General features: G+C 35.3%; 1 protein-coding gene across 5 annotated transcripts; it reads left to right on the forward strand.

Annotated features, from left to right (window-relative positions):
• The first annotated feature begins 1516 nt into the window (after positions 1 to 1516).
• On the forward strand, positions 1517 to 12096 carry LOC110457943. Of its 5 annotated transcripts, none has more exons than XM_021509445.1 (14): positions 1518 to 4209; positions 4594 to 4661; positions 5326 to 5429; positions 6577 to 6690; positions 6965 to 7019; positions 7522 to 7710; positions 7929 to 8480; positions 8691 to 8857; positions 9215 to 9347; positions 9690 to 9844; positions 10115 to 10172; positions 10388 to 10531; positions 10706 to 10750; positions 11209 to 12095. In XM_021509445.1, the coding sequence occupies exons 2-14, from the start codon at positions 4604 to 4606 to the stop codon at positions 11409 to 11411; spliced, it is 1977 nt and encodes a 658-aa protein (XP_021365120.1). In that variant the 5' UTR covers positions 1518 to 4209; positions 4594 to 4603; the 3' UTR covers positions 11412 to 12095. The 5 variants fall into 5 exon arrangements, with proteins under 5 accessions (XP_021365123.1, XP_021365120.1, XP_021365121.1 ...); XM_021509446.1 differs by having other exon boundaries at positions 1518 to 2383; XM_021509447.1 differs by having other exon boundaries at positions 1518 to 1995.
• Positions 12097 to 14945: the final 2849 nt, after the last annotated feature.

The raw sequence follows: 14945 nt of genomic DNA on the forward strand, positions 1-14945 counted from the left end.
ACAACAACCCATTTAACTCTTTCTGTAACGTTGTCGTGTACACACGACATCATACTAAAAGGTCGTCTCATCCCCGTTGTTGTGTACACACGACAACATAATAGGCCGTCTCATCCCCGTTGTTGTATACACACGACAAGAAACCTTGGTGTTACCTGTCTTATGAGATTAGCTGGTTATAGGAAACGGTAGTCGCGTATTACAATCAATTGTCGCTAAAATAAGCACCCATCAGATGGAAAGACATATCTTTAAAGGTGCAGAGTAAACATTTTTCATTATGTGACATATTGTTTTCGAATTTACCGCAAGATGTTTGCGTTTGGTGTCTCGAATATAAACAATATGGCGGCAACTTGATTCACAACGAACACTCGTTAATTCATCACTAAATATGTATTGAGACTAATAGAAAGAAATATAATTATTTTGATATAATTCTCGATAAAATCTACTTGTAATTAGAAAAGAAAAAAAAACCGACTCCGTATTCGTAACGATAATCAATCCCCATTAGGAACCTCCATTACAACTCTGTTTTGAATATAAGGAATCGTATCGTTTGTTGCCGGACAAATGCCGATTTATCAGTCATAATTAGCTGCCAGTTAATCATAATGCTGCGTAAATGAAGAAGTGTGTGTCTATGAACAACTACATGAAACAATAACAATATTTGTTCACGGGTAACTGTTTATTTCTTGCAGCAGTACCACCTCGTCTAAAAAGTACAATAAAAGTCCGCCATTTTATTATATTCACGGGGGTAAGTCTAGTAAGGACATCTGGTACGGAATCCGGACCGGAATTGTGGTACTAAAATACTTAATTATATTATGTAATGCAAAAATATACAGTCGGACCCACTAACATTGAAGACAGATACACTGAAATACCGCTTCATTTGAATAATACTACAATCCTGGGCTAGTTTTCTATATTTTTCTATATTTAAATATCGGTGACACTGAACCCGGCTAGGGAAAACTGCTCTTGTTGAAAACAAATTCACTACCCATGACCACAAATTACCTAAAATCAATTAAGGTTTAAACGGTAGCTCACCTGGTCCCCGTCAGTGGCCTGATTGAAAAGCTACGTAGGGTAAATCACAGGTGCCCACAAGTATCGGGCGACAAGTGGTTGTACTGATTACGTCACACACGATAACTTTGTATTGATGTTTCGTATATTGACATCGAAGGGTAAGATGTTGGGATAACACAGCTTCTCTGGACCATCCAGAAAACGAAATCGGTTCGGCTGCTTACTATCGCTTTAACCGGTTGAGCTTCCTGGTCGGCGGAAGTTTCCCGCCCCGACAGTTCTATAGTTATATACAAACAGAGTTAAGCAGAGGTCACTGCATATCGGGAAAATCAAATTTCAGTTGGACAAGTATTTCATATACATCCTACTCAAACACAACTACTTGATAATTAAGAAAAATATTACTCGTTTACAGAGCAAACTGTTGTCCTAAATATGGCTGAGGTTATTTCCGTTCTACTAAAAATAAAATGTAGATATATTTCTAATATGGCTGCTTGGTAAAACGGTTATTGCCCTACAGAGATTAAATATCTGCTGAACAGCCTACAATCTAAAAGGGTAAGTCAAGTATTTAGACGATGATGTATGTTTTAATATTATACATTTAGTATATTTATAATGACTGCCATTCCGGTGATTTGACGGTATTAACCAGAAGTCAAGTTAAGTGTTTCACATAAATCCTACTTAAACACAATTATTGAGATTGGTACCTATCGTTATTTCTTATTTTTTATGTTAACATTAACATACAAAAACCAACTACTTGATAATTAAGAAAAATGTTACTCGTTTACAGAGTAAACTGTTGTTCTAAATATGGCTGAGGTTATTTCCGTTCTACTAAAAATAGCTGTAGATGTTTCTAATATGGCTGCCTGGTAAAACAGATGTTGCCCTACAAAGATTAAATATCTGCTGAACAGCCTACAATCTCAAAGGGTAAGTCAAGTATTTAGACGAGTATGTTTAAATATTATAAATTTGATATATTTATAATGATTGTCATTCCGTTGATTTGATGGTACATTATGTATTAACCAGAAGTCAAGTTAAGTGTGTCACATAAATCCTTCTTAAACACAATTATTGAGATTGGTACTTATCGTTATTTCTTATTTTTATGTTAACATTAACATACAAAAGCCAACTACTTGATCGTTAAGAAAAATGTTACTCGTTTACAGAGTAAACTGTTGTTCTAAATATGGCTGAGGTTTATTCCGTTCTACTAAAAATAGCTGTAGATGTTTCTAATATGACTGCGTGGTAAAACGGATGTTGCCCTACAGATATTAAATATTTGCTGAACAGCCTACAATCTAAAAGGGTAAGTCAAGTTTTTAGACGATGATGTATGTTTAAATATTATACATTTAATGGATTTATAATGACTACTGACAAGAAATGTGTATCTATATCTCAACAAATGTTACTGACAACAATAAAGGAAAGGATTAACAGGCAAGCTAGGCCTATACCAGTACCCTCATGTAATGCAAAACCATGAATATATATCAAAGTGGCTAGTTTTATATACCTATATAAGTTGTGTTTGTGTGTGTATCTTAGTTGTTAAAGTAGATACTGTTACGCTTCGAAAACCTATTTTACGATTAATAGTCACAAAGAAAATACCCTGAATTCAAAGAAAAATATTGAGATAAAGGAAATAAAAAAGGACCTACAACACAATATTTCTGTAAATTTTCATTATCTACCTTTTTGCTACTCGGAATTTTATATGCTACGTAAATGTTTTTTTTCCTACTCTTTCTTTTTAAATCGGCCATCTCTTCGTAGGCACTTTTATTGATATGATCCTAGATGTTTCGAGAACCTGCAGTCCCGAACAAAATAAAATAGTTGGTTCGGTTACTGCACTTGTATGAATGCATCACATGTACATTGTACCACACACTTACAATTGCTAATGTTTGACATTCGATATGGCTTGTTTATCTTGCATTACCGCTTTTCGTTCGTAAGCACTTAGCATGGTGTTGACGTGGTTATCATGTCAGTTGATACCTAGCGAAACCAGCCAATATCACAGCAGAAGTCTCTAACCGTAACAAATTGAGGTAAAACACTTCCCTGATTACAGTATAGTAAGATATATTGCCACAGATAACGCTGTTGATATAATCGAGACACATAAAATGGGCATTTAATGAACATTAGAAGAGTTTATATTGATAAGGACAACAAGAGGGAACATTATGAAATAACCTAGAATGGGTAAACGATACCAAGAGTCACTCGGCGGGCGACCGAGAGGGCATAAGTTGTTGTCTGAAAAGAAGATAGAGGTTTAAAGTGGATGGAAGAGGAAAGTGGGGCTTTAAAAAACGAACGATGGAGGCTTGATTTGAGAGAGGTAGAGGTGTATTGGACGCACAAATGATTCAGTACTTTAGGGGAAAAGCATGGAGGCATATGTATGATACTGATTACTTTAGAAATTGTGCAGTGGAGATGCATGTTTAGCGGACGCACGAGTGACTCTGTGTTTTAGGTGAAAAGTGTGGAAATACATGTATAGTACACGGGTGAGGGAGGTGTGACTGAGGAATCGAGCAGTGGAGGTATCATGACGACATGGTCGGAAGGTTCAATGAGGAGTGATTGAGATGCATTGGAAGGACGAGACTTGTGAGTCTCTAGGTGATATACCGTTGATGTATAATTGATGGTACGGTAAGAATAAGCTGGGATGTTAAGGGGACCAGCAGTGGGCGTACAGTAGACGGATGAGGAAGCTGGAATTTAAGAGAAGGAGCGGTGTGAGTAGTATGGACGAATGAGAGAGTCGAGGCTAAAGGGGATGAGCAGTGAAGGTAAAGTTAAACGACGAGGAAGGTGGAAAGCATGTCCAGCGGATGGATGGGGAAAGTCTTGGCAGCAAAGATCCAGTGTCGGAGGTAAAGCGTACGAACGAGCGTTTTGTAGATTTAGAGGCGAGCAGTGGGAGTATGTTGAACCGACGAGAGAGTTAAGGATTAAGGTGGAGCGATGGAGGTCATTGGACGGACGAGGAAGGTAGGGCTATGGGTGGCGAATAGTGGATGTATGGTAAACGGAAGGGCAAGGAAAGAAATAGCGCAAGGAGCATGCCAGTGGACAATGGAATATTGGAAAAACAGACATCAAAAGGTTGGCAATGAAACGACAGAAATTAAAGCTATAACGATATTGAATTAAAATGTTGCATATAGACATACATGGTTTCATATTATCTAAGGCTTCAATTCAGTCATGTCTAAAGCTGAACTGTGCACGTCTCAATCTTCAAAACGATATGTAAAAGACAGCAATTTTGAACAAGAAACAAAACATACTTAAATGAGTTGTTAATGCAAATATCAAAGCAAAGGAAAAGAGGGTTGTTCCTTTTCTTTGCCTGACAACAATTTCGAATATTTCAAATGTCATGAATAACAAATCTTCCATGTTCAAGATGAATCTGTTCATACTTTGATCATAGAGGGTCGTTCGGTCATTCACCATTATTAGGACGCAATTCTGTTGCTGTTTTAGAATTGGAATAATGGAATCTACACTTGGTGCAGTGTTCAATTCTACCGAGTTCACCGGATCTAACACCTGTGAGTTTTACTGTTTCATTGTTAATTTTCATTTGAAATTTTGCCAGATCACAAAGGAATGCATGTAATTCTTTCGTAAATCTCCACAGATAATATTTTGTTTCATCCCTACCCCTACATATATATGTAGATTGTGTATATATATACATGTACAATGTTAACACGAGGTTTTACAAAACATGACATTTAAATGATACAAAATACATATGAAATTAATAATCAGAAGTTTTAGAATTTAAATGTTTAGCTTTATTAAACACGAATCATACGATGTCTATTAAACAATAGTTTTCATATAAAAATCGCCAGGTTTCTTCGCATATTTATTACAAGTTTGTGACAATGGTTACCGGATTTTTTTACAAATCAAAAGTTGTTCAGAATCACATTGTTATTTAAATGCATTGGTTTTTTTTTGTCTTTTTTGTGTGTGTTATTCTGTGAAATTGCGTATACAATGTACAAAATATAGTTCAAATTTTGTTATTTTCATTTTAAGTGCTATCTACGTGAAATGTTAAACTTTACCTAATTGAAGTGAAATTCATACAAATCTTTTTTAATACATTATAAAGGATACATTATTGAAATATTATTTATAAGTGCGCGTCTGGTAGATATTGCTCATTCAATGTAAGTGTTTTCGTTTGATTAAATGCTATAGGCGTTGTAACATCAGCTACGGATAATGTTCCTATGGACGAATTCTGTGCGTTGTATCGACAAAGAATAGGACTTCCAAATGTCAACACATCTATTTATTGTGCCGTAAGTACAGGGCCAAGGAAGAATCGGTGATTGTTAAATATGTTTTTATTGCATTGGCGGTAACATTTGAATGAATGTTGGTGTCTTTGCATTGAAATAACGTTTCATATGTGATTTTTTAACTTTGTGTTATAAAATATGAAAGCAAAGTATTTTCTTATATAGGAATGTTGAGAACGTATTTGTATCAAAATATTTATTAAATCTGACTAAAAAGAGAACATTATTAGTATTTTGTATAAACCATTGGTGTGGCACCTCGGGGCCTGAGGGGCGGAGCCCAATAGGCGAAACATAGAAAATTATTCTTTAAAATCCTTCTTCTTCTGCATGAATGAAGGATTTGTTCCATATTTGGTCAGAGGCATCCTTGAGTATAGGGGAACCAATTTTGTATAAATCGAAGGTGTGGCCCCCCCTGGGGGCTGGGCGCGGGGCCCAATAGGGGAAACATAGCAAATTATTCTTTAAAATCATTCTCCTTCTGTAGAAATGAAAGGAGTTGGTCCATATTTGGTGTAGAATATACTTGGGTAAAGGGGAACCAATTTTGTATAAACGGTGGGTCTGGGGGCTGAGGGGCGGGGCCCAATAGGGGAAATATAGCAAGTTCTTTAAAATCCTTCTTTTCTGTAGGAATAAAAGGATTTGTTCCATATTTGGTCAGAAGCATCCTTGGGTGAAGGGGAACCAATTTTGTATAAACCGTCGGTCTGGCCCCCGGAGGCCTGAGGGGCGGGGCCCAATAGGGGAAACATAGAAAAGTATTCTTTAAAATCCTCTTCTTCTGTAGGAATGAAAGGATTTGTTCCATATTTTGGTCAGAAGCATCCTTGGGTGAAGGGGAACCAATTTTGTATAAATCGTGGGTGTGGCCCCCCAGGGGCCTGAGGGGCCGAGCCCAATAGGGGAAACATAGCAAATTATTCTTTAAAATCCTTCGTCTTCTGTAGGAATGAAAGGATTTGGTCCATATTTATTGTGGAGCATCCTTGCGTAAAGGGGAGCGTTACAGGCCCTCTGGGCCTCTTGTTGAAAACTATTTCGACGACATATACAATGTATCCTGACTTTCGTTTTAATCTTTAAATTAGCCACAATTAACGTTGTTTAAAGCTATCATATGTGTATACGTCTCAAATTACAGGACGGCAGGGCGTGTGGTGACAATTGCCGAACCGTTACGGATTCTTTGACGGATCAAAATGTAAAACAGAAAGAGGATTCAAAGAGCATGACCGACAACGCTCTAGTCTGGGAGGTATGCGCGTCTTTGATGATAAGTCATACACGTAAAGTATATATACAATGTATCAACATTTCTTTTCATGAAGGTATACACATCGAGTCATCATATACTATCAAACACTTTATATGTGGATTTTCATTTGACCTTTAGTACAACACAAAAACTGAAATAGACGAAAGCGCCATATAGTTTGGTAAATATTTATTTTCTTTGGTTTTCTGCTTCGACTAAATACATCTTTAAAGGTTTTCCCTGTCCGTAAATAGTTCACTTTCAATTTTTTCAGAGTCGCAAACATGGCGATAGCAGGTTCCCGGGTGGAGAAAAACGGTATCTAGAAGGTATTAGTAAAATTATTCGTATAGGCTATCAGAAATAATGAAAATAGCCATAAGCATAAGCGTTTTGAGTTAATGAGGATAATCGTTTTATACTATTGTGTCAGTTTTTATTGGCGTCATTGAATAACGATGTTAAAGATATTACAATTCATATTGTGGTAAACATTAATATTATCACTTAGTTTATCGAATATGAATATCACATGAATTTAATAATTTTAATCGACAGCATAAATATTTTTAAATCGATTTTACACTTGATTTTTTACTGATTTCGAAATGTTCCTGTTACGTATCTACATAATTTTGTTTATTATTATCTTTTTTAATAATAGGGAGTTGATATGACATCATGATGACGGTCACACATCTACAGCTTGCATAATCATTACGCATTATACATTGTACTTTGCAATGAATATCATCCTGAAATTTATACAGGTAAATGATGATTACAGTAATTCGTTTGCCATCAACATTGTTTTATATTTCTATGTTTCAGAAATCACGATTAAAAGGATAGAGAAGAAGCAAAAGTCTCAAAAGACGTTAAAGAGTCATGGCGGAAAGAGATTGGAGATCAATACAAAGAGAGTCACAAAGGACAATACCGAGAAAATAGGACAGAAATGTACAGATGGGTACAGAATACCAATTAGTACAATTGGCAAAAAGGAGTCTAGATACACAGGTAAGCCTACAATGCAAATTAGTTAAAAAGAAGAAAGACCAATCGCATTTAAATGACATGCTGTGACATGTTTCACACTTAGAGGGTTTTGTTTTTGGCATCAAAACATATGATCAAAATGTTTGCAAGACTTGTCATTCTTGCTATTGTATTTTTACAAATTAATCTTAAGTTTACGATGTACGATTTAATTAAATAAAGTAATGTTTTTCTTTCAGAAGAAAACAGTTGTCCGCCATTGAAAATAAAAACAGATAAGGAGTTCTTCGGACAAAGCATGGAATCTTTTCCTCAAAGCAACAAGCACAGCAAGGAAAACATAAAGTGTCGTAGGGAATTGAATACTGAACCAATCACAACGACATCAGACATGTATATGGTGCGTAACACTCAGTCACAATATCAACAAACACCATCAGATGGAACAGCTCTAACACCACGCCAATATGACCATGGTGATGACTACAGCACTGTCGACTCTCTCAGACCATCAACTAATGAAGAGACGATGCCGAATGATACTACGGGAGATGGCAATACAGTAGGTGCAACGTTGAGAGAACAAGTAATACCCGATCTGCAAGCTAACAAAGCTGATTTACAACAGAGTGGTAGCATTGAAGATGACGACCGAAAGGATGAAGTGTGTCGGTCTTCATATCCTGTTCGTAATCCAAAATTTGCAGATGAACCGGCACGTAATGCAACATATCTGTATTGGGAACAAGGCGACCCAAGCGTGCATAGCGAAGCTGGATTCTTCTATACAGGTATGCATACAATTTGTTTGGAAATTATTGAGGATATCAGTTTCCAAATTCATTTCAAGTATAGGCATGAATATCATGTTAGAAATACTACTGTACAGTATAATCATAACAAAGGTAAAATTATTATTAGTGATATATTTGAACAAGGTTTATGCGAAGTCATGCACTATAGACAATTTATATATGAAGGAAAATATCTTTTTTATAAAGGTGATGATGATGTAGTTCGGTGTTTCCACTGTGACATTGGTATTGGCGGCTGGGACCTTACCTCCGATCCCTGGACGGAACATGCGCGTTATAGTCCAGACTGTCCGTTCCTAAGAAACATAAAAAGCCAAGAATGGATTGACAACATCCAGGCGAATTGGAGACAGGTACAAACAGTCCTTATGTGTGCACAGCAACATTTTCATCTATCAGTTTCAACGGTATACATTTATATTTTCACAAAAATGGTCGCCCCGTAATTATTTGAGATGTGTGTTATAATATGCTTAATAATTTATACATTCGTGTTAAGCATGCAGACAAAATAAATTACACACAGGAAATGCCCTGTAATGTGTTTTGCCGATAAATAACACAAATACATGTGTTGTCAAAAATGAGCATTTATTTTTTTCAAATATGACAAAAAAGATAATCTCGATTTTTTTTAAGTTATAAGGTGTACAATTGCAACAAAAATGGAAGATCTTCAATATAAAAACGTTGCATTGTTTTTTTTTAAGATATTCAAACCAAAACATCCCGAGTATCAGCAAATGGATGCCAGACAAAAGACATTCGAAAACGATGAATGGCGCCAAATCAATTCCTCAATTACACCAGAACGTCTAGCAGAAGCTGGCTTTTTCCTCGAAGGTACAGATTAATGTTACCATTGGTGTACATGTATTATGGTTTTTTTTTAATTTAGCATTCGTTATCTATTATCATTGTCAGTTTAGCATAGTTTGCGAGTTTTACAATGAAATTATTTTCAGAATGTTATATTTCACCCATTGTACTAGTTGGTTGCTCACTATTTAACGTGGAAACAAACTCATGAGGCAAAATCAACGAAAAACAGTTTTCTTCTATTGTAATCGAAATATAGTAATGCACTACTAGCTAATATGATATATGCATTAATGGAACTTAAAAAGGGTAATCTACATTTATTGTTATTACCTCTTAATTAAATCAAATCAACTACTTTTATAGGAAATCGAGTAAAATCCTATTACTGTGACGGAATCCTGCGGAAAGATGGGAGCACTGATGAACCTTGGTTGATACACGCCAAAACCTTTCCATTTTGTAAATTTGTGCAAACATCTAAAGGAAATGACTTTATTGAAAAACACAGCAATGATCTTGTAAGTAAATTACATGATGTGCACTTTATACTTTAAAAGGCGCAATGTTACACAAAGTCTGTTAGTATATCAAAGTATTTAACTACAAACATTAATAAAGTATTAAACTAGATGATAACTGACTAATATTTGTATTACGACCATGGATTATTTATTTGATGAAAAAGGATACAAACATGTATATGCTTCTTTTTTTGTCTAGAAAAAATAACAATTCATACTAGTAAATGCATGTATTGCTTTAGTTATTACACCGAAATATCATTACAGACCGGAATAGAACGACCGGGCCATCATCTTCCAGTGGCGGCCGGACAAGAGGGACATGGTATATATCTTTTTTTCCTTTATAACGATTACCTATAGTTTTGTTATGGTTGGGTATGACGTATATTATCTTTTAGTTGTTCTGAAAAAATAAATCAGATACATTTTGACTTGTTGACTTATTTGAGGAACAATAATGCTTTTATATTATTAACACTAATCATTGTTAACAGTCAATAGTGCTAATTGATAGATAATTAATCTTCGACATTGCAGTACTCCGATTGTCATGTGTCAAAGAGTTCTGCATTAAGGAGGAGCGCGATCCCATGTGGTCAGCTGCTGCGCAGAGTCTACTGACAATGGGCTATGACAGGAAAAACATCACAGGTGCAATCAAAGCATTTATTTCCCGCACAGGTATGATTTTCACATCCCTTGTGTTAGTTTCATCTTAAATACTTCTCTAAATCTTCTTTTTCATCGAAAAAATATACTCTTCAATACCTTAAAATGAATTAGACTAACAAATTTAACCAGGAATCTTTCTTCCTTGAATGCCTATAACATTTTTAAGAAATTCTTTGCTTTCAGGAAGGCGAGATTTTGATGCGGGGGATTTGATTGATATCATTCAAGGTAAGTAACGTTTAATTTGGATTTTTGTAGTTATTGCCAAGGGAAGACTATCAAAAGTAAAACACTTATTTTAACTGATTTATGTATAAGTAGTGATGATTTCAACATATGTTTGTTCCATGTACACGAGTTATATTGCTTTCTATGGTTACTTAATATTACGAGTATTTTCATATATAACCTTGTTTCACACATCTAATCGTTTGGTATTATTAATACAAGTAAGAGCTCGGTGAAGTACATTTTTTTCCCCATGTTGCTAGTTGTCTATTTACAAGCTGATTTTACTACAAAAACATTCTCTCATTATATAATTATGGGAAACATATACTTCCAAGCTATAACTGCGAACCAAATGTAATTTTTAAATTGTCTAAATACATATCAGTGGACCATCAGACTGTGATATACTCGACATAATTCAAATTGTTTGAATGATTTCGTTATTAATGTTGTAGAACATGAACAGGCATTCTTTGAGAATAAACGACTTCGAAACCGGTTGCTGTGTAAAAGTTGTCGCACGAGAGATGTGATGAACATATCACTGCCCTGTGGCCACCTTGTGTGTCAGCAGTGTGCAGCAGGCCTTGTTAAGTGTGCTAGATGTAACAATACAATCAAGGAGAACGTGAGGATCTATGTCGATTATGTCAGATGATAGTGTTTATCATTCAAATGCCATAGTGATGACGTAAAACTCTCTTCAGCTTCACTGTTCTTACACGGAAAGTAGTGGACATCTATCAATCTGACTGACCATTTTAACAACTGAAGACACCATTTGATCAAATAGTATACCAATTTGACTTTAGGTTACATATGAAGGTTTCTTCTTCGGGTAAAATTACCTTCTTTACGAGGGATATACAAAAATTTGTTTGATATGTTATGTTTGTGTTCACTATCGTCATCTATTCAAACTTTTTATGAATAAACGTTTAAAGAATGAAAGATTATCGTTTATTCCATATCCAACTGGTGACACCGAGAATGAGTTGCAGCTGCGTTTAATTTATATCTGTTGAAGAATTTGACTACATGAAGGAACAAAGATGATTTTGATTTAGATATATACATATATGTAAGTACACTACAATGACTGAGGTGCATGTCGATGTTTATATAGAGGTTACACAATGAGTGGTTGTTGTATATGGTATACGCTAAAGCTCGTGTTTTTTGTAACTTTTGAAAAATAACAAACGAGAGTAAAAGAAATACCATTTACAACAACCCGTTCTGTATGCATATATATGGGTTTGTTTACGATATCAGATGGTATTTCTTTCTTTCTCTCGATTGAAATAAATACCACATACAACAACCACGAGTTTGTGTGACCTTGTTTCTTCCACAATAGAAAATATTCCGAGGAAATTGACATGTTCTTTATGGACATGTGTTTTGTTTACGATATCAGATCGGGCGTAAGGATACGACCTGTAGTAAAATGCCGCTATTTAATATGCAAACATGACAATTTCAGGAATGTGTGGAAATATTTTGATTTATTACAAATCATAACAAGTACGTAACAAATGTATTGTCTTCAAAGCAATAGGTTTATAGAAACCAACATAAAGAATTTATTATCACAAAAACAATGACGAACTACTTTCTGTGTATCATCATTTCTGCCACCGCATGAAGCGCTTTCCCGCCAAATTGTCCATTCAAAGGAGTCCCGGTCAAAGTTCATCGTGTCAGCCAATCAAAACGCGTTTAGAGTTTATACCACGTGTGATATAAACAATATGTTTTACAACAGTTATAATGATTAATTGATGCCTTGGGAGATGAATAACACCCACCTATTGTGGTAGAAAACATGTTATAAACTAAATGAATATGTGAAGCTTGTGTATGGTCACATTTTGCTCATTTGTTATTGCAGGTTTTGAAAGAGTCTTTTGTTGCTTACTAGCTACCACCAGATCCGTTTAATATTTTGCTTATGATAGAGCAATAACCCTGTCTCTTGGAAAATCTGTTTGAGTTTCTCTGAAGATTCAATCATGGGCCAATGGGTTTTCAAATGTGATGGAAGCGGTAGCATGTTTGGGTGGAACGTGACTACACAGGGTACCCTCTGTGTGTGAGGCCTGACTTTATATTCAAGCAGACTTGTGTTGTCCAGTACCCTGACTTTGTCCGTAGGATAATTTTTCTCCTTTTATAATATATATATATATAAAGATATATAATCCGTTGTGATTCAGAATAAGAGTCATATCTGACTAAGCTTGCTCTTATCCAAAAGTTTTTCAAATACATATCGAATTGCCACCAAGTTGATAGCAGCACCTCAAACAATAAATTGATTATCATCTTATCAACAAATGTAAAATAACATGGTAAAGAAAATAACAATTTAGTCTAAATTGACAGTGGAAAAATAATCTGAGAACAGATATTTTTCTTAGGTGATATTTAACTTTTAAAATAAAACTAGGTCATCATATCTGCACCACGTTAGCTTTATTGAATATCACGTAAATAAAAGCAAGTAAATAAATGTTGCACACTCATTTAGATAATCACCTGTCAAATTTGAACGGATGAGGTGACGTCTGTTTAACAAAAATGTCAAACGACTTAATTGCAACATATTTTGCATGAACATGCTTATGTTGTGTAAGAATCGGCATAGTATTAGGAATATAAATGCATTTAAGCTATGAAATAACGCTAGGAAATCGTAGATATAATGCTTGTTGGATGGATTTAAAAGCACAAATCAATTCAACTGATAACACGTTCTAGAGAAAGACTACCGAAAAGAAAGGGTAATTAGGAGAAAAAACTAACCATACTTTACATATTGTGTATACACTTATATAACTCATGTATACATGCTGTATTAAGTCCATATTGACACCGTTTATTGTCTTGTTAAAGTACAGCCTGGTGCACGGGTAGGATTTAGTGGATGGTACTGGCACTTAGTATCAAATCATCGATAGGGCCGCATAGTTCGGAGGTTTATTGTATAGAACCCCGATGAGAAGATTTGAACTTCACTACCGTTATATATGAGTCACCGTAGCAGACGACACTCACTTTATATTGCTGACAAACCTACAACAAATCTCACATCATGAGTTTGTCGTATTTCCACCTGGTTACACTCGGACGCATTCTAAAATGACTTGGTGGAATGGCATGAAGATGCTGCACGACTGTGACGTCCCAACATTATTTATCCGTACAGCTGTGCAATCTCAGCGCTTTCCTTCCAACTGGAGGGCCAGGTTTGTTCCATCGCATTAAAGATTACAAATTATCGAGTAATTCCTGACAGTTACCGTAATATAATAACTGTATATAACCGACAATAAGATACATAAGACACATGATAGTATGCCGAAGATACTTTGAGTAATTGTTTTGTCTTAGGAATGACTGTTCAGTCCATAATATCTAGTTATTTGCATCATTATGCGGCTTTATACTTTGGTGTTTTATGTTTGATGTTTGAAGGACTTCGTTCTGATTCATCGAAAAGTGATTTCACGTTTTCATCGATACAATCGTGTTTAACTGAGTAAGTAAACGGATCGGTTAACCATACATTCCTTATCGGTAACGAGCGAACGCAGATAATGATAAGGTCGGTTACTGTCTGTGTCGACCACACACAGGTAATTACACGGTAGTAAACTAGATCGAAAACACCATATTATCCATTTAAATACCAGGTTGCTTAAATTGTAGATCTCGAGACATTAAAAGATGCAGTTACATTTCAACAAAATGTTGAACTTTCACTGGACAATCGTGAACTAACATCATAAGCAAGAACCTAAAACATAATATCAAAATATTACTTAAAGGAATACCAATCAAGATGTAGTACTTTCAATCTCACTTTTACAATTATGATAATTTACATGTATCGTGTTATCCAGGTAGTTCTGTGTTACGTGCAATATACTTACAATTATTTGGACTAGAACCCCTCTTGGTTTTGGTATGCTGACTTATTGATAATGACTTTCTGATACTGATTTTGCTTATTATTCTTGTATTGCATGCTGTGATTACATACAATGAAGCACAGGCTAGCGATCATTTAACGAAGACAAGACCTTAAGTGAACAATACACGAAGAAATATCCAAACCCTTTTTAAACGTCCGACATAATTCACCCTCAACGAGGTACGTCGTGCACACAGGTACCTGTTTCAAAAA

Source organism: Mizuhopecten yessoensis, unplaced genomic scaffold, assembly GCF_002113885.1.
Source record: "Mizuhopecten yessoensis strain PY_sf001 unplaced genomic scaffold, ASM211388v2 scaffold9385, whole genome shotgun sequence".
NCBI lineage: Eukaryota > Metazoa > Mollusca > Bivalvia > Pectinida > Pectinidae > Mizuhopecten > Mizuhopecten yessoensis.